This window comes from Nicotiana tabacum, chromosome 21 (genome assembly GCF_000715075.1).
Source record: "Nicotiana tabacum cultivar K326 chromosome 21, ASM71507v2, whole genome shotgun sequence".
NCBI lineage: Eukaryota > Viridiplantae > Streptophyta > Magnoliopsida > Solanales > Solanaceae > Nicotiana > Nicotiana tabacum.
This window is the reverse complement of record NC_134100.1, coordinates 59,898,898-59,919,141: the sequence shown is the minus strand read 5'-3', so window position 1 is coordinate 59,919,141 and position 20,244 is coordinate 59,898,898. Positions and strand designations below refer to the sequence as shown.

The 20,244-nt window shown below is 36.5% G+C and overlaps 1 protein-coding gene across 1 annotated transcript; it reads left to right on the top strand.

The window, feature by feature from the left end:
• Positions 1–252: 252 nt before the first annotated feature.
• Positions 253–7,616, top strand: LOC107762613 (cytochrome b561 and DOMON domain-containing protein At5g35735). Its single transcript, XM_016580979.2, has 3 exons — positions 253–957; positions 5,669–5,923; positions 7,072–7,616. The coding sequence occupies exons 1-3, from the start codon at positions 277–279 to the stop codon at positions 7,426–7,428; spliced, it is 1,293 nt and encodes a 430-aa protein (XP_016436465.1). The 5' UTR covers positions 253–276; the 3' UTR covers positions 7,429–7,616.
• The last annotated feature ends 12,628 nt before the right edge of the window (positions 7,617–20,244 follow it).

Genomic DNA, 20,244 nt, shown 5'->3' with positions numbered 1-20,244 from the left:
TTGTTAATGGCGTTGTGAGCAAGAAAGGCCATGAAAAGAGAAGAAAAGTGTGAGGAATTAATGGAATAGTAGTCAGAAGACTAGCTAGTATCACAACCTTTCATCCTTAAAGTTAAAAATCATGACAAAAGAAAAAAGAATATGTACATTACCTCCTTTCAACTCCACCTTCTCACACTATATGTAAAGTTATATATATATATACACTTATTTCCTTGATAATTATATATATATAATACTTAGAAGTACTAGGTATTTTACACATAAACATAAATAATGATAAAAATGTCACCACCAGCTCGCTCTTTGATATTTGGGGTCGTCTTTTTCTTGTTTTTATCAATATTTTCATTCAGTACAACTAATGCTCATAGTTGCACAGAGGGATTCTTGTCAGAGGCGAAGCGGAGAAATCTAGTAGCAACATTTTGCAAGCGATATCAAGAAAGCAACGGAGTTGAAATAGCCATGAAGCTGAAGGAAAAACCTCGAAGGCTCGACATAATGGTGGGAGCTATGTTAGAAGAAGGAACAGGGTGGCTAGCCTGGGGTTTGAACCCTGGCCCAGAAGCTAGAATGGTTGGCACACAAGCTCTCATTGGTATCAAGAACAAGAGCAATTTACTTTGGGATACTTACAACATCACCACCTATACAAAGTTTGGTTGTCAACTCTTGCCTTCTCCAATTGACTTGAACATTAGCAATTTTAATTTCAGTTACATTGATTACCTTCAGTATCATGTCATAAAAGCAACTATTGTTCTTGATCCATTAAAATATGATGTGTCGAGATTAAATCATGTGTGGCAAGTTGGAGTTGATGTGGATGCAGTAGGGAAGGAACCAAAGATGCATGCTAAAGCACTCAGGAATTATGATAGTACTGAAACAATTAACTTGATGACTGGTAAAGGTCGAGGCAATAGAGTCCATACATCTAACCTGATAAGACAAGTAAGCCTAAGCTTCTCTTACTCTTGAGTTTTCTTTAATTTCCCCTTAATTTATCTCTTTGTCATGCCCAATTATAGAAAGCACCCATTTTATATAACTTTAGAGAGAAATTCTACTAATTATATTAAAAGGACTTTCTGGTTAGAAAACGAGCTTATTATATTGGTCAACGCATGTATTTGCATAAATGCAAGAAGAAGAAAAAAGGCGATAAAGTAAAAGGTTACGCTCTTATCCCTTTTCTTTGTAAAAATAGCACGGGCTAGCTATTTTTCGGACTGGTAATCGAAAAATAGTCAGCGTTTGCAAAGTTATTGAAAAATAGTTATTGTTCTGCTGAAACACAGAAATTAAAGTTCCAGCATAATATACTGGATTATAAAGCTCTAGCGTATAAACTTTCAGCATATTATGTTGGAACTCCAGCACACGGAAAGTTCCAGTATAATATGCGGGATTATGGAACTCCTGCATATAAATTTCCGGCATATTATGATGGAACTCCAGCATATTATAAATTTTCAACATATTATGATGGAAGCTCATATGTCAAAAATTTCGAACTCCAGTATATTATGATGGAATATTTTCGGATTTTTAATAGTATTTTTGTTCAGATTTTATCTTTACATGAAATATGGCTAAATTTTAACTACTTTTAAAATTGTGGCTATTTTTTATTTACCAGTTATAAATATAGTTATTTCTGATTTTTTTTCACCTTTTTTTTTCTTTTTTGTAAATTTCTTTTCTTTTTAGCATATTTAAAAGAGAACAATACATTCCTATATTTAGAAATAGGATAATACTCCCTCCGTCTCAAATTATCCGTCGTGATTTTTAAAAATAGTTGTCTCAAATTATTTGTCATTTTAGAAGTTCAAGACAAAATAAATTATATTTTTTCCAATTTACTCTTAATAATAATTATTCTTGAAGATGGAGACGGTACATAAATAGAATAATTATTCAATAAAGAGAGATTAATTTTAAGACATAAATAAGGGTAAAATAGTCCAAAGCCCCTCCTAATTAATATTTCTTAAAGGACATGTAAAGGAGAAACACGACAGATAATTTAAGACGGAGGGAGTAACACTTTTGGTCTCTTTATTGGTTACTTTAACGGAAAAAGTTCAAAACTATCCCGTCCGTTTGATAAATGATTTAAATTTACCCTCCGTCCAACTTATGGTCCAAAAATAATCCCATCGTTATTTCTATTTCTAAACTTACCCCTCGATTTAACGGCAAAATCTAGTGGGCCGCACATTAATGCGTTGGCAATATTTTATTGGGCCATGTGGCCATTTTTGGTCAGACACACATACGGGTAATGTTACCCGCCCCAATTACTTTGGATATATGCGTTTTATACCCTCCCTCTTCCGTCTTTCTCTTGCCAAAAGTTTATTTTGATCCTGTTTATAATTTCCACCATTGAAACAAAGTTTATATTCTATTTGGCGAAATTGGAGAAATCAGTTTATTTTGATAAGTATTTTTTTTAAAAGTGCTTTTGAAAAATATTTTTGGAGAAATACAGTTTGTGTTTGGCTAATCACTCTAAAAAGCACTTTTGAGCAATAATTTGTGTTTGGCCAAGCTTTTCAAAAAGTGCTTTTAATTTTCAAATTACGAATAAGGACATGAATAGATTTACTTAATAATTAATATTATAATTAAATAAATAATCTCAAAATTTTGTTATTACAAGCACTAATTAAACCTTTTCATTTTATTTAAGTAAAATATGAAAATAAAATTTAAAAGTACGTAATTCTTTTAATATAAGTTAAATATATTAAAAATCATTCAACAAATATAAAAGCATTCACTCCTAAAGTCACTATATATTGGAAAGCTATTTTAAAAATAATAAGAAATATTTATATATTAATATCCTAAGTATTAGGTTTAACGGTTATTTTGGTATATACTATATTTTGTTAAGGGTATTTTTGGTAAGAAGAAAATTCAAAGCTGTTTTTACTTCTGCTTTTGAGAAGAAGCTACTTTTTTCTGCTTCTCAGAAATTGCTTCTGCTTATTCCTAAAAATATTTTTTCCCCAAAAATACTTGGCCAAACACCTAAGTTAGGAAAAAAAAATATTTTTGAGGAAAAAAAAAATACTGGCCTGCTGACACTACTAAAAATTCGGCAAAAACCGACCAAGGTCGACCGACCAACTTTGGTCGGTCAAAAAACCGATCAAAGTTGGTCGGTTTTTCAAAAAAAAAATTAAAATATTTTTTTTTTACGAAATCGACCAACTTTGGTCGGTTTTCTTTGGCGCAAAAATGCGGGAAACTATTTTTGAGTCCCGCAAAATTTATGTTTCAAGAAACCGACCAACTTTGGTCGGTTTTTCAATTAAAATAAATAAAAATTAATATTAAAAAAACCGACCAAAATTGGTCGGTTAATTCGGCGGGTCATTTAAAAAAACCGACCAACTTTGGTCGGTAATTTTACTTTTTAATAAAACCGACCAACTTTGGTCGGTTATTTTCGTGCGAAAATACAATTAAAGAGTATAAATCAAATAAAAGACAGTCTTAAAACAAAATGTACCAATGATCTAGTGGTAGAATAGTATCCTGCCACAGTACAGACCCCGGTTCGATTCCCAGATGGTGAATCTTTTTTTTACATAATTAAAATACCGACCAACTTTGGTCGGAAAAAACCGACCAACTTTGGTCGGTTTTTTTTTGCAATATTTTTTTTTTTGAATTTAATTGACCGACCAAAGTTGGTCGGTAATTTCCGACCAACTTTGGTCGGTATTCCTTTCCGACCACAAAAATACCGTCCACACATAAATGGTCGCGTTTTGGCCGGTTTTTGGCCATTACCGACCAACGTTGATCGATTTTTTTGATCGATTTTTATCGAATTTCTAATAGTGTGAGAAGCTCGGCCAAACAGGCTATGAGGGGCGCTCGATCTTCTTTTTCCTCCCTTCTTTTTCTTTTTTTTTCCCTTCTATCCACCAAAAGAATTCACAACATTTAATTAGACTCAGTTTATGTACTCAATATTCAATTTATCTTGCTTCTCTGTTCTTTCGAATTCGACCAAATATAGTTTCTTGTCAAGACGCATTTTAGATTCTAAAGATGGGTGTCAACATGATTCATGACATTGACCAATACCCATTCAATTTTATGTCAACGTTTCACCCAATTCCATGTTAAAAACGTCGCTGAAAGTAGATCTCGAAGTTCCGTTCATAATATTCAGAAAATAAAACACAATTGTAGCTTACAAGAAAAAATGAAGAACATTTGTTGAGCTTGAATGCAGTAAAACCTGAAGGATCCTTTTTTCTCTTTTTATCTGATTAAAAATTGAAAGCCGATTAAGGGAAATTTTGAGCACATTGTAGCAACATTGCCAAAAGAGAATGTTTTTTCTTACTTAAAAGCACATTCATTTCCATAAACAGATCAACTCCTTGTAGTTAGATTTTCCTATAAATGAATAGATGTTTGACATATAGGCGAGAGACCAGAAAGAGAAAGGAGAGAGAGAGAGAGAGAAAGAGAGAGAGAGAGAAGCGGGTCCAAGAAGAAGATAGCATGATTAGCATCCCCCTATTTTAATCGGGTTATAAAATAAATAGGGCAGACAAGAAAAAAGGGACGGGACCCATATATATGGACTGAAACCAGGAGCCACGTGGCCCAATAAAATATTTTTAACGAATTAAATGTGAGGTCCACAAATTCTACTGTCAAATCGAGCGGTAACTTTTACAATAGAGATAACTATGATGGCAATTTTGGACCAAAAATGAACCGAGGATAATTTTAAACCATTTACCAGATAGGGTTAATTTAATCATTTTATGTAATTATAATTTTGATCCCTTTATACTTGAAATATATTACATTTAGATTAGTTCTTACTGTAGCACATGTGGGTTAAATGATGTCATGGTATATTTGTTAATTTAAAAAGATTCATAAGTCAGGGGATCGAAAGCGCACATTTTCAATTACTTGAAGGTTAAATTTGCTTGACAATATTAGAAGGACTAAAACTAAAATTGGGCAACATTTGAGGTACTAAAAATGCAAATTTTTCTTTTGGGATTAATCTAAGTTTAAACTTTTCTTTTGATTCTTAATATCGGAATTTTATAGCTACGAAAATATCAAGACTTGTTTACTACCCTAAGTTACAAAATTTTTCTTAAACTCTATATCCAATCAAAAAAAAAAAATTATATGTCCAGTCAAACAAGTTCAAATGTATAAAATGAAATGGAGGGAGAAAATTGTAGAACTTTCAAGTTTAAAAAGTTTATACTACATAAATTAACTTCGTGCTGTCAAACCCTATAAATAAAATTATAAATAGCCTAATAGATTTTACTGTAGAGCACCTATAAAGCTACCTGCACGGACCAATATAAAGCTAATAGATTACCATAAGATTTTTTAACATACTCTAACCGATAGCTACATTAACGAATCTTGATGCATAATAGTTTAATCTGCCGTGTATATGTCACGTGGATCTATGTGAACTCAATAACTTTTATTCGAACCTTGTATATAACTTAAGAAATTCACTTAATATTAATAAATATTTAAATGCAAATTCAATTACTATTGTATAATAACTTGAGTTTGGTGCAGGAACTCACCAACTTTAAATTTTAAATCCGAATCTATTGATCATTTGATAATAAATTTGCAGGTTCATGGAGTATTAAATATCATTGGGTGGGGTACATTGCTGCCCATTGGCGTACTTATAGCAAGGAATTTCAGAGAGTACCCTTTACCTTGTTCGGGATGGAAAAGTTACCATATTTCATGCCAGTCAGTTGGATACATTGTGGGATCAGCGGGTTGGGCTGTCGGAATATGGCTTGGCAAAGCATCCAAATACTACTCCTTTCCCAAACATGGAATTTTTGGCATCTGCATTTTCACTTTTGCCACTTTACAAGTAAGACTCTCTATCTCTCTCAATCTCGATATATATTAAGGATAAACTCAGAATTTGCCAATATTTCACAAATTAATAAGCACAAATTGCCCTTTTTATTTAGATATTATTCCCTTTGTCCCAATTTATGCGACGTTGTTTAACTGGGCATAAAAATTAAGAAAGAAAGAAAAAAATATTTTTGAAACTTGTGATCTAAAACAAGTAATAATAAATCTTTGTATAGTTTAAAATCATCTCATTTAAGGTAAAATAAGAAATTTAAAATCAAATTATTTTTAAATATAAAAACAATATGAACAACTTAACACATAAGTTGGAATTTAACAAGGAAACATTATCATCTTTTATTCTAGTCTCCTATACTTGTTCGTCAAAAGTAGATGATACGCAAGTGGGTGGGTAATTTATCACGATATTATTTTATCACGAGTTTAGTTGCATTTTCTCTTCTCCAATTAGCAATCTCAGAATTAGTTAATCCCCGCATATCCCATCTTTAATCGATGAATTAAATGTTTACCAATAAAAGTTTATCTATTTAATAAATTTATCATTATTTGATCTCCGTATTATAATCTCGATTTAACTTGTTCACCAACCAAGTGATCCTTAAGAGTACACACATATATATGAAGAATTAAAATTATATATACTGACAGTGTAAAGAAATTCTAACGGTTAGTATAGTTTAATTGATTATAGCAAGTTATATATTTACTAGGTTTATACAAACATCCAACCCTTTCCTTGTAATTCTGTTTGGACTTTGGAGTAATGAACGAGTTGGGTCTGCCTAAGCCCACATCAATCTGATGGAGAAAATTATTTTATAGGTTATCAAATTAGAATTAATACAGACAGTCATATATATTGTATTATTATTGTTGGTCACTTTAATCTGATGGTATAAAATCTATACATTGTTATTGTAAATAGACCCGCTATTTTAATTTTTACTGTTTAAAATTAACACAAAATTATTACTTTATTGAGAACTTAAACCAATAAAAAGAATTGCAATTTAGAATAAATTGTCTGTTGATATTCTTAACGAGTTGATTTTTTGATGTCTCTTTAACTTAAAATTTTCGACTATCTCGCTTGATGAACAAAAGGTCTCTGATCATTTGGTTTACCACATACAGATGCTGTTTCTCAAACTTAAACCGGACGATGAAAGTAAGTGTCGCGATTATCGGAACATGTTCCATCATGTTCTTGGATATTCATTACTTGTCGTGAGTTGTATCAACATAGTGAAAGGGCTAAGAATAATGTATTTGGACGAAAATTACTGGGTACCAGCTTATTTCGGAGTTGCTGGCTGCCTCGCTTTCATCTTTCTAGTCTTTGAAATTGTCTCCTGGTTCAATTTCTTATGCGACAAGTTTCAGCTTAGGGTCCTATGTGACAAAGACACAGCAAACGACGAAGCAAATTCTAAAAAGGTTTCAAGAGATGATGGCAAAGTGCAGCCTAGCGATACACCAAAAAACAACTAATTAAGAGACACCAATAAAGTAGGAAAATCCGGAACGCAGTCAGTTGCTGCCATTTTTCCTTTTGTTTTGGCTCGATTCTATTCTGCTTTGTCCAATGTGTGAGTTAGTGTTTGGAGCTTTTCGTTTCTTAATTTTTATAAACATATTTGTGTGTACTAATAAATTGGCAAGGGATTTTATTCAGCATATATATGATGTAAGTATTAAAAAGCTTATCCGATCCAAAACTGGACAGTCCGCAAGTGGCTTAGCGAGCATCTGTCCACTAACCGAACTTTCAATCCACATCAGCCAACATTCCCAAACATAATGTAACAAACAACTCTACGATAGATAGCGTAACAGTACGTAGGAAATTACTGAGAGTAATACCGTACGTCAAATCTCACACCCTCAATCGTTATGGAGCATCTAAGAATCTTAATACAATCGAATTGGGTCATATAGTCCCAGTAAAAGATAAATTAACATAAAAATAGCCTCCACCGGGACAAAGCGAATGTCTCACCGCTGCAACGGTCGAGAGAGTGATGCGCTAACTAGGAGTCAGCTGTGGTATCAAATATAGTATATGTACAAATTAATTAAGCATTATCGGCCTGCGTCTAACAGCCTAGGACAATCTTTTATAAGAAATTCGTGAATGCATGTAATTATGCGAAGGCATGATCAATACTTTATACCCTATTTGAGTATATGCACCGTCTAATCCACTAAGCATATTCCAACACACAGTTTATGACATAAGATGAGAAAATGTAGACACATACAATGTATTTTTTTTATTTTTTTTAAAATAAAACCACGACGAGGTAGTTCAAATTTATTCAAACAAAAGCATGGATAGAAAGTCGTAGGGGAACTATGCCGCGACCCTACAGAATAAACTTGGGAGAAAGAGGCATATCCTTGTCACGATCCAAAATCCAAATCAAAGGGTCGTGATGACGCCTAACACCACATACTCGGCAAACCAACGAATAACAAAAATAAATACAATACAAAACGTAAAATAACATAATATCATAAATAAAGATAATACTCAGAAAATAATATATCATGTTTAAAACCAACGACCATCTAACACCTCTCAGAAACTGGAGTCACTGAGTACATGAGCGTCTACACAATAACTAAATACCAAGCCTGAAATAAAGAATACACTCTTCGAAGCGAAAACACAGTAACGGGACTATGAGATAGGTGACTCCAAGGCCTACGAACGAGAGTGCAGTACTAACTCGAGTCTCCTCGAGCAGCAAGCTAGTCTGTCCTCGTGGTACCAGTAGGACCAACACCAAAATCTGTTCAAGAAATACATAAGTGTAGTATGAGTACAACCAACCCAATGTACCCCATTAGTCTCGAGCCTAACCCTGACAGGTAGTGACGAGGCTAAGACAAGATACCTATATATAAACATGTGCAGTTAAGTAATGAGAAAGTAACGAGAGACATAATAATAGGATGGCAAGTAAAATAGCAAGTAAGATGACCAGATAAATAATAAGAGAGAGATAACAGGTATAAAACCAAGAAGATATAGAACGAGAAAATACGACTAAGGTATGCCTTCACAAGCAACTCCAAACAAGCCTTTCAAAAATAACCATGAAATAACATAACCAAGTCTTGTTCATAAGCCAAACCCTCAGCTAACCTCTCCAAAGCAATTTCACAGAAGAAATATCCTAAGATCTCAACTTTCAAACATACCGATCTAGAATAGTTACTGACTCTTGTTCATAAGCCAAATCCTCATCTAGATGCACTGTACTGAAATCCAAAACATGTGACTTGTTTTCATGATACTTCCGAAGTATAGAAACATGAAATACTGGATGTACCCTTGCTAGACTGGAATGTAATATAAGCCTATAAACAACCTCTCCAACTCTCTCTAAGATCTCAAATTGGCAAATAAACCTCAGGTCTAACTTGCCCTTCTCCCAAATCTCATCACGCCCTTCATAGGAGAAACTTTAAGAAGTACCTTCTCGACCTCTATATAAGCCACATCACAGACCTTCTTGTCTGGATAACTCTTCTGCCTGCTCTGTGCTGTACGAAGGAGATTCTGAAGCAACTTCACCTTCTCCAAAGTATCACGAACCAAATCCGTACCAAACATCCTAGCCTTACTAGGCTCAAACCAACCAATAGGAGAACGCCACCACCTATAATATAAGGCCTCATACGACTCCATCTAAATGTTGGACTGGTAGTTATTGTTGTAGGCAAACTCCACCGATGGTAGAAACTAGTCCGACCAGCCTCCAAAATCAATGACGTAGGCCATCAACTTATCCTCAAGGATATGGATAGTACGCTCGTACTTGCCATCCATCTGTAAGGCCCTGTAAAATTTTGCAAAGAGAAATATAATATTTCGTGGTGCCGGATTGGGCTTACGTGTTTGAGGATTGTATAAATTCTTAGCTCGGACTTTTTGGATTGAACAATGCACTGAGGGATAAAGAAAAAATTTTTGGCAGAGAAATGCATTTCTGCGGTCCATTATGTGACCGCAGAATCACTCTGCGGACCGCATAATGGCGGCAGAGTGAGAAAGGAGAGGGGTAGTTTTGGATGCCATTCTACGGTCGACTATGCGGCCGCAGAACTGTTCTGCGATTCACTATGCGACCGCAAAACAGGTCTGCGGGCCGCATAGTGACCGCAGACCGAGGCAGAGTTTTTGCTAGTTTTAGACACCAATTATGCGGCCGATATGCGGTCCGCATACCGATTATGAGATCGCATATGCGATCGCAAACCTTGTTCCGGAGCTTCATTTTTTGGTTTTTAAAACCCGACCCTACTTCGTTAAATACACGCTTTGGGCCATTTTTGAGCTAAAATCTGATATTTTAGAGTGAGAAAGAGTGCCATAGAGTGAGAAGGTATTCTCAATAATTGTTCTTCAATTCTTGCTCAAAGTTTGGAAGATTACGAAGGGAAACTCACTAGGTCTTCATCCTAGAGGTAAGATTTTACACCCTAACTCTCAATTTTGAATTTTTTCTTGAAATGGGTAATTAGCAGCTAATTTTTGGGCATGAGGGTTTTTTATTTTATATGCATGTGTTATCAAAGTGTGTAGGAAGATTGTTGAGCTAAAAATGGTAAAGATTGTGTTGTGGGATGATGGAATCCTACATAAAAGGACCTTGAAACCTTAATGCACACCTAGTGTTTGATAAAATGCTCGAATGAGCTAAAACCATGAGCATCTTCCTAATTTTGGTCCATTTGTTATATTTCTAAAATAGATTGAAGTTACTAAGAATTTCGAAATATTTTAGAGTTTAAGGAAGCTCCATTGAGGTATGTTGGTTAAACTCTTCTTTAAGAATTGGAACCCCAATATCCTTGTAAGTTCCAAGATATCTATTACAAGTTGAGTATTATGGATAAGTTTTTTGACAAAGATATATGTTCAATTCGTGTTTCAAGTGCTTTTATCATACTGTATTATAAATTTAGGATGTGTTTCAAACTATGGATTGTGTATCTACGTGTTATGATTCCAAGTCGTGATTTAAGTGAAAAACTATTATTCCAAATTGTGTAGAGATTGTGATTGGGGTTACACCTCCACCCGTATATATTGGGGTGAGGCGGAAGAGCCGCTTTGTGTATGATTTTGATATTGTTATTGAACCATCACCCGCATATACATATTGGGGTGAGGCGGCATGACCGCTTTGTGTAGGTATTGGTATCGTTGATGCATTTTCCACCCGCATGTACTGGGGTGAGGCGACATAGCCGCTTTGTGTAGGTTTTTGATACTGTGGTTATATCTCCACCCGCATACATTGGGGTGAGGCGGTAGGGCCGCTTTAGTAGAGTTTTAGTATTGTGTTTAAATCTCCACCCGCATACATTGGGGTGAGGCGGCTTTATGTGGGAACGGTTACAGAGGATCTCATATTAAATTCTATAAATGTTAATGACAGCTCTTGATAAGCTTGCTTTGGTTTAAACGGTTAACTATGCTATTCTATTATCGCCCTGGTTCATCATATTTACATTGTATTTCCAAATTCTTTAATTGGTGTTTGGTTTTCATACTAGTACTATTCGACATGTACTAACGTCCCTTTTACCGGGGGCGCTGCATCTTTAATGGATGCAGGTGGTTCCATAACAGAGGATATTGACCAGTGATAGTGGTGCTCATTCTTCCCAACTAACTTGGTGAGCCCCATCTCATTCCGGGGTTGTGTATCTTTTGTTTCGTATGTGTTATTGTATTTTGAGGTATAGTCGGAGCCTTGTTGCCAGCACTATCATTGTACTCTTTGGTATTTTAGAGGCTCCGTAGACATAGTGTGGGTTGTGTATTGGTGCTGGGAAAGACAAACTATGTTATGTTGTGGGTGTATTACTTGTTCTATTTAAGACGTTAAAAATGATGGAACTATTGATAATGAATTGGTATTGTGGACATGAACACCTTTTTGTATAATTAATGAAAATATGTATTATCTCCATTCATGGGTGAGTTGGGTAGAAGGAAATCTAACATGCTTGCTCGATCGGGTTCACTCGGTTGAGCGCCGGTCGCGCTCCCCGACTTTGGGGCTTGACACCATCTGCGGATGAAATGCAATGATGAGCTCCACCTGAGTGCCCAACTTACACGGAACAGCTCTCTAAAAGTGTGAAGTGAACTACGTGCCACGGTCCGAGATGATAGAAATAGCACACCGTGCAGCTAAAAAATTCTCTAATATAGATCTGAGCCAACATCTCTGAAGTGTAGGAAATCATCACCAGAATGAAGCACGCGAACTTGGTCAATCAGTCCACAATGACTCAAATAGCATCATACTTCCTCGGCGTTTGTGGTAATCTTACCAAGTCTATAGTAATGCACTCTCACTTTCACTCCGGTATCACCAACCTCTAAATCAAACTACCTGGTTTCTGATGTTTATACTTCACCTGCTGGCAATTCAAGCACCGTAAGACATGCCTAACAATGTCTTTCTTCATTTTCTGCCACCAATAATGCTATTTAAGTCATGATACATCTTCGTGACACCTGGATAAATAGAATACCGCGAGTTATGAGCCTCCTCAAGAATCAACTCTCTCAAACCAACAACATTCGAAACACAAATCTAATCTTGAAGCCGCATAACACCATCATCTCCAATCACAACCTTCTTAGCACCACCCCCTTGAACCATGTCTTTCAACACCAACAAGTGAGGATTATCAAACTGGCGAGCCTTGATGCGCTCCGACAAAGAGGAGTGTGCAACAATACAAGCAAGAACTCTACTAGGCTCCAAAATATCCAACCTCACAAATCTGTTAGCCAAGGCCGAACATCCCTAGCTAATGTCCTCTATACAACTGGTATAAATGCCAAACTACCTACATCTCGCCTTCCTATTCAAGGTATCGACCACCACATTAGCCTTCCTCGGATGATACAATATAGTGATATCATAGTCTTTCAACAACTCCAACCATCTTAGCTGCCTAAAATTCAAATCCTTTTACTTGAACAAATGCTGGAGACTCTGATGATCAGTGTAGACCTCACACGACATGTCGTATAAGTAGTGCATCCAAATCTTGAGTGCGTGCACAATAGCTTCCAACTCCAAATCATGCACGAGATAGTTCTTCTCATGGATCTTCAACTGACGAGATGTGTAGACAATCACCCTACCCTCATGTATCAATACTGTACCAAATCCAATATCCGAAGAATCATAATACACAGTATAAGGCCCCAAACCGTGGGGCAACACCAACACTAGAGCTGTAGTCAAAGCAACCTTGAGCTTCTGAAAGCTCTCCTCACACTCATTAGACCATCTCAAAATAGAACCCTTCTAAGTCAACTTAGTCAATGGGGCTGCAATAGATAAATACCCCTCCACAAAGCGGCAATAGTAGCCTACCAAACCCAAAAAACTCTGGAACTCTATAACTCAAGTAGGTCTAGGCCAATTCTGAACTGCCTTAATCTTATTAGGATCAACCTTGATGCTATCACAAGACACAACATGACTTAACAATGCAACTGAGTCCAACCAAAATTGACACTCTAAAACTTGTCGTAAAGCTGATGATCCTCCAAAGTCTGAAGTACAATCCGCAGGTGCTTCTCATGATCCTTTCTTCTACGAGAGTAAACCATAATATCATCAATTAGTACAATCATAAAGGAATCCAAGTAAGGCTTGAACACTCGGTTCATCAAACCCATGAAAGCTACTACGATATTTGTCAACCTAAATGACATCACCAAGAACTCATAATGACCATAGTGAGTCCTAAAAGTTATCTTAGGGACATCCGAAGTCCTAATCTTCACTTTATGGTAGCTAGATCTCAAGTCAATCTTGGAGAATTGGCACCCTGAAGCTGATCAAATAGATCATCAATCCTAGGAAATGGATACTTGTTCTTAATAGTAACCTTGTTCAACTACCGATAGTCAATGCACATCCTCATCTATCCATCCTTCTTTTTTACAAACAATACCAGCGCACCCTAAGGAGAAATACTCGGTCTAATGAACCCCTTATTAAGAAAATCTTGCAACTGCTCCTTCAATTCCTTCAACTTAGTTGGAGCCATACAGTGGGATAGAAATAGGCTAAGGGCCTGGAACCTATTGATGACCAATTTTGGCCCTTCCTTTTTTATCATTAATTTAATATGCTTCCTCATCAATAGTAACATAATAAAGTATATTCCAACTATTTATATTTTTTACATCTAAACCTACCTTATATTTTTGCATAATAATAATGAAAATAGCTATTAATATTAATTATATATTTGTGATTATGTTGGTAGTACCAATTTTAGAAAATATGTTTATAAATTACCTGTATTTTAAGATTAATCGGCTATTTTATATAATTCCCAAACATATATATAATTAACTAATTACTTGAAGTATAAAATTAGCTTATAAATATGTAGATATGCAGCAGGTCATTAATAATGTATTTTGTTATGAATTATTATGAATAAGGAAGTGTTAATTAAATTAATTATCATAAAAGGGGTTAAGAATGTAATAGGCTATGCTTGCAATTTTTAGATTTTAATTGGCATGGCTATATATTCAATCCTATTTCTTCATCCTCATACCCATCAAAAGGCCCAAAGAATTGGCCCAGTAACCCCAACCCAGTCCGAAAACCCTTAGCCCAGCTCCTCCTTCCACCTCAGTGATCCGCGCCACTATTAATGCACCAATCAGCGCGTACCATATCACCCGCTCGTCCCTCTCACAAAAGAAACACAAATAATCTCATCTGTTGATCTCCTCTCCATCAACGCCCACCTTTTTTCCCCTTTTATCAAATTTAATTCCCCACTCAAATTACCATTACCCTCCGATCATTCTTGATCCAACGGCCCTCAAGATACCCCTTTTATCATTTCTTTTTCTCACTAATCCCATTGATCAACGACTCACCTTCACCCAAACCCCAAACACTCATTTATCCTTAGGGTCAAAACTAATCTCTCATTCCCTTCAGAGACGGCTGCCCTCATTGTCTCTCCCTCTCTCATCTCTCAACCTTTACCCGTCGAACCCGAGCTTCAATTGGTGGTCCGCTATCGACCCCCACCTTCTATCCCCCATTTTCTCTCACCATCCGTCTCTGAACCCTTATCTCCTATTACATTTTCCCCTATTCTTTCTTCTCCATCAAACCTCTGAGAAATGTAGAGGTCACAGAAACCCCTCATCTCTTACTTGTCCCGGTCAAATCTCTTATGCCATCATGGGATCTGGAAGATCCTTTGGTCCTATGGAAGAACCATTCAAGATTTTGCGAGCCAAAACATATTCGAGGCTCAGAGCTTTGATGATGGGGACGAACAGCCAGCTTCGAGCCTAACGACTCTTTTTCCTTCAAATAAATCCTTCAAGACCTCTGAAAAGATGAGACCCCTCTCCATTTTATCTTTTCTATCTTTCTTTTTCTCCTCTCAACTCACATACCGTCACTATTTTGAAATTCAAAACCCTAACTTGGTAGTTGAGCCATAACTATGGCTATAAATACCAGAGTCAATAACCTTCAACAATATCACTAAACATCACGATAAAACTCACAACTCACTTCGATACACTCTTAATCGCTCAACTCTTATTTTCTCTTCTTTTCTTTTGTTCTCAAATCCGGCTGAGCTTGAGTTTCTGGTTTCAATTCTGAGATGAATCTTCGACAACCATGCTCCGCCCCTTAGTTTGCTACACTACAGAAGGTTTGTCATCTTCTTCACTCCCTTTTTTCCTTTCTTAGTATGTCCATTAAATGCTCCTAATTGAATGCATGTTGTCTTGTGTAATTGTGCTTGATCATGCTATGCTTTGATGTCCAATTCTATAACTGGATGAAGAAATTATTTAGGGATTTATGTATGTCACGACCCAGAATCCTACCCTCGGGACCGTAATACTTAACATTTTATTTGCTAGGCAAGCCAACGTTAGCTAAATTACTTAACCAGTTTTAACAATTTAAGATCAAAACATTAATAATAACAAACTGTAAACATTTGAAATAGACTAATAAAAATACCAAATGGCAAAATCTAATCATATTCCAGAATCTGGAGTCATGAATACATGAATTTGGAGTCACGAATACATGAGCATCTAGAGTACTACAGATAAAGTCTGAACAAAATACAACTGTTAGAAACTAAATAAACAGTAAATACAGAATAGAAAGGGGACTTTAGGGTTGCGGACGTCGTGCATCTATACCTCAAATCTCCTAAAGTAGCTGAATCTGAGTAGTCTCATTACGTGCTGCCGTGACCAACATCGGTATCTGTATAAGAAATAAAGAAGTATAGTATGAGTATAACAGACACCATGTACTCTGTAAGTGCCGAGCCTAACCTCGACGAAGTAGTGACGAGGTTATGGCAAGTCACTTACAAATAACCTGTACGAAATAATAATAACAAAAAAACAGGAATAAAAATAAAGAAATAAACTCATATAAACGGACCCGAAGGTCAACTACCAGAGATCCCCAGAATAACAAAGTCTCAAGTCTCATATCACAATACCGAGGATAATTCAACAATCACAAGCAATTGCAACATATTAAATCCGTTGCGGCGCGCAACCCGATCTCACCATATCATCATATATTCATATCATAATCCGTTCTTATTCCTTCATATCATTTCAATACCAATTAATACCGTTGCGGCGTGCAACCCGATCCCCAAACAATTTTAAATCATTAACATAAACAACTCTACAATAATATTCACAAAATATCACACAAAGAAGGTGGAATGTACAGAAAAGTAAAGAACCACAGAATAAACGGAGGATCTCAAACATCTCGGAATCTCAAATTTTACCAATTAATCAATACAAAAAAGTTAAACGGCTCACATAAGCGAAACAACCTAATAGAGTACATCTATAATGTGAAACATTAAAAGCAGATAAAATATGTGGTAATTAAGATATACAATTAAGACAAGTAGAAACACGTAAAAAATAGGCAAAACTTATGTGAGAAATGAACAAATTAAGGCAAGTAACAATCAAATGCCAAGTAGCAATTATATCATAGAAGTCAAGTAAAGCATGTAACAGTTAAAGCATATAACAAAAAATATCATGGAATAAAGAAAAACATGAAAATAAATACCCAAATCCCGCATGTTAAATCTCATGACAGCATATATACACTCGTCACCTCACATATACATCATTTTCCCACATAATTCACATAATTAATAATTTAACAAGTCCTAATTCCCTCAAGTCAAGGTTAGATACAACACTTACAGCAATCAATCAACCACGACCTTGCCCTTTGAACAAGCCTCCAAACCAACCAAATCTAGCAAATTATCGTTCAAACAATTCAAAATAAGCTTTAGAAACTACCCATTAATGAAAGAGGTTCAATATTTATTATTTTTTAAAAAGTCAACAAAAGACAACCATAGGCCCGCTTGGTCAAAACCCAAGATTCGGACAAAAACTCGATTACCCATACACCCCCGAGCCCTGTTATGTGATTTATTTTGAAATCCGACCTCAATTTGAGGTCTAAATTTCAATTTTACAAAATCTTACATTTCTACCCAAATCCCTAATTTCTACCATGGAAATCCTAAATTTGATGTTGAAATCTCATGAAAAGTAATGGGGAATTGAAAGAAAGTGGATTAGAGTTGCTTACCAATGATTTTGGGAAGAAGAAAAAATTCTTGAAAAATTGCCTTTAGAGTGTTTAGGGTTGAGATATGGTGTAAAATGAGCCAAGTCCCGTTTTCCCTCTTTTACCTAGCTACAGATGTTGCAATTATGAACACTTGTTCGCAATTGGGAGCATCGCAAATGCAAGAAACAGGTCGCGATTGCGAACTATGTCCCCAGCCTACTATAGTCGAATTGCGATAGAAACATCGCAAATGTGATCTCCCGTCCAACTGCAAATGCGATCAAAGGTTTGCATTTGTGAATCTGTCTAAACCCAGGGCTCAATCGCAAATGCGCCCAACCCATCACAAATGCGAATCACGGGATATCCGCAATTGCAAACATTTCTTCGCAAATGTGAAGACTACCTTGCCTAGTCCCCCATCACAATTGCGAGCTCAAATTTTCCAAAGCAAAGTTCGCATTTGCGAACAGGTCTTCGCAATTGCGAGACCTGCAACCCAGCACCAGAACTGAAACACACCAGCAGTCCTTACACTATCCAAACTCATCTGAAACTCACCTGAGCCCCTTGAGCTCCAAATCAAAAATGCATACAAGTGTAATAACATCATACGAGCTCGCTCGTGTGATCAAATCACCAAAATAATATTTAAAACTACAAATGGAACATCAAAACGAATGAAATTTCAAAAGGAAACTCAAGAACAACTAGAATAACAACTAAGCATCCGAATCATATCAAACCAACTCCGAATTGCACCAAATTTTATAGAAAAGTTTCAAATACCAAAACGGACCTATACCAGCTCCCAAAATCAAAATCTGAACCCAATAGCTATAAAGTCAACCTACGGTCAAACCTAGGAAATTTCTAAACTTTCAAATTACTAGCATTCAGCAAAATAAGTCAAATCAACCTAGGGACCTTCGATTTCGATTCCGGGAATACACCCAAGTCCAAAATCACAATACAAACCTATTGGAATCGTCAAAATACTGATCCAGTATCATTTACAAAAAGATTTGACCATAGTCAACTCAAGTTATTTTTAAAGCTAAAAATCATGTTTTCTTTAAGGTTTTACGTAAAATCTTTTTGGAAAAGGATACGGATTGCGCACGCAAAATGAGAAACATAAAATGGATCTAATAGAGGTCTCGAAACTCAGAAATAAGATCTAGTACTTAAAATGACCTATCGGGTCGTCATATTCTCCACCTCTAAAAGAAACGTTCTTCCTATAACAGACATAGAAAAGTACATGCACTGGTGAAAAGTGTGGGTATCTACTCCGCATATCGGACTCGGACTCCCACGTAGCTACCTCAATTGGCTGACCTCTCCACTGCACTCTCGCAGAAGCATAACTCTCAGACCTCAACTTCCAGAACTGCCTGGCTATAATAGCCACCGGCTACTCCTCATAAGTCAAATCCTTGTCTAATTGGACTGAGCTGAAATCTAATACATAGGGCGGATCACCATAATACTTCTGAAGCATGGAAACATGGAACACTAGGTGAATTGCCGATAAGCTGGGTGGCAATGCAAGTTTTAGGCCACCTCACCAGCTCTCTCAAGGATATCAAAAGGACCAATATACCTAGGGCTCAACTTGCCCTTCTCCCCGAACCTCATCATACCCTTCATGGGTGAAACTCTGAGCAAATCCCTCTCTCCCACCATATAAGCTACATTCTTAAATTTTCGGTCCACATAAGCTACTTTCTCCAAGGCATCCCAAACCAAATCAGTGCCCAATAACTTAGCCTCCTTCGGCTCAAAACAACCAACTGGTGAACGACACCGCCTCCCATATAAGGCCTCATAAGGAGCCATCTGAATACTCGATTGGTAGTTGTTGTCATAGGCAAACTCAAAAATTGGTAGGAACTGATCGTGTGAATCCCCAAAATCCACAACAAATGCACGTAGCATATCCTCCTAGATCTGAATGGTGCGTTCGGACTGCCTGTCTGTCTGGGGTGAAATGTTGTACTCAACTCAACCCGTGTGCCTAAATCATGTTGCACAGCTCTCCAAAAATATGGTGTGAACTGCATGCCTCGGTCGGATATAATAGACACCGGCACACCGTGGAGACGAACAATCTCACAGATATAGATCTGGGCCAGCTGCTCTGAAGAAAAGGTAGCCGCCATCAAATGAAATGTGCTGACTTGGTCAACCTATCCATAATGACCCACACTGTGTCAAATTTCTTCAAGGTTCATGGGAGACGAACAACGAAATCCATGGTAATATGCTCTCACTTCCATTCGAGAATCTCAAGTCTCTGAAGCAAACCGCCCGGTCTCTGATATTCATACTTCACCTGCTGGCAGTTCAAACACCGAGCCATATACTCTACTATATATTTCTTTATTCTTCTCCACTAATAATGCTGCCTCAAATCCTGTTACATCTGGCAGCACCTGGATGAATGGAATACAGCGAACTATGGGCCTCCTCTAGAATCAACTCACGTAGCCCATCCGTATTGGGCACACATATTCGACCCTACATCCGCAACACCCCATCATCTCCAATAGAAACCTCCTTGGCATCACTGTGTTACACCATGTCTTTAAGGACAAGCAAATAGGGGTCATCA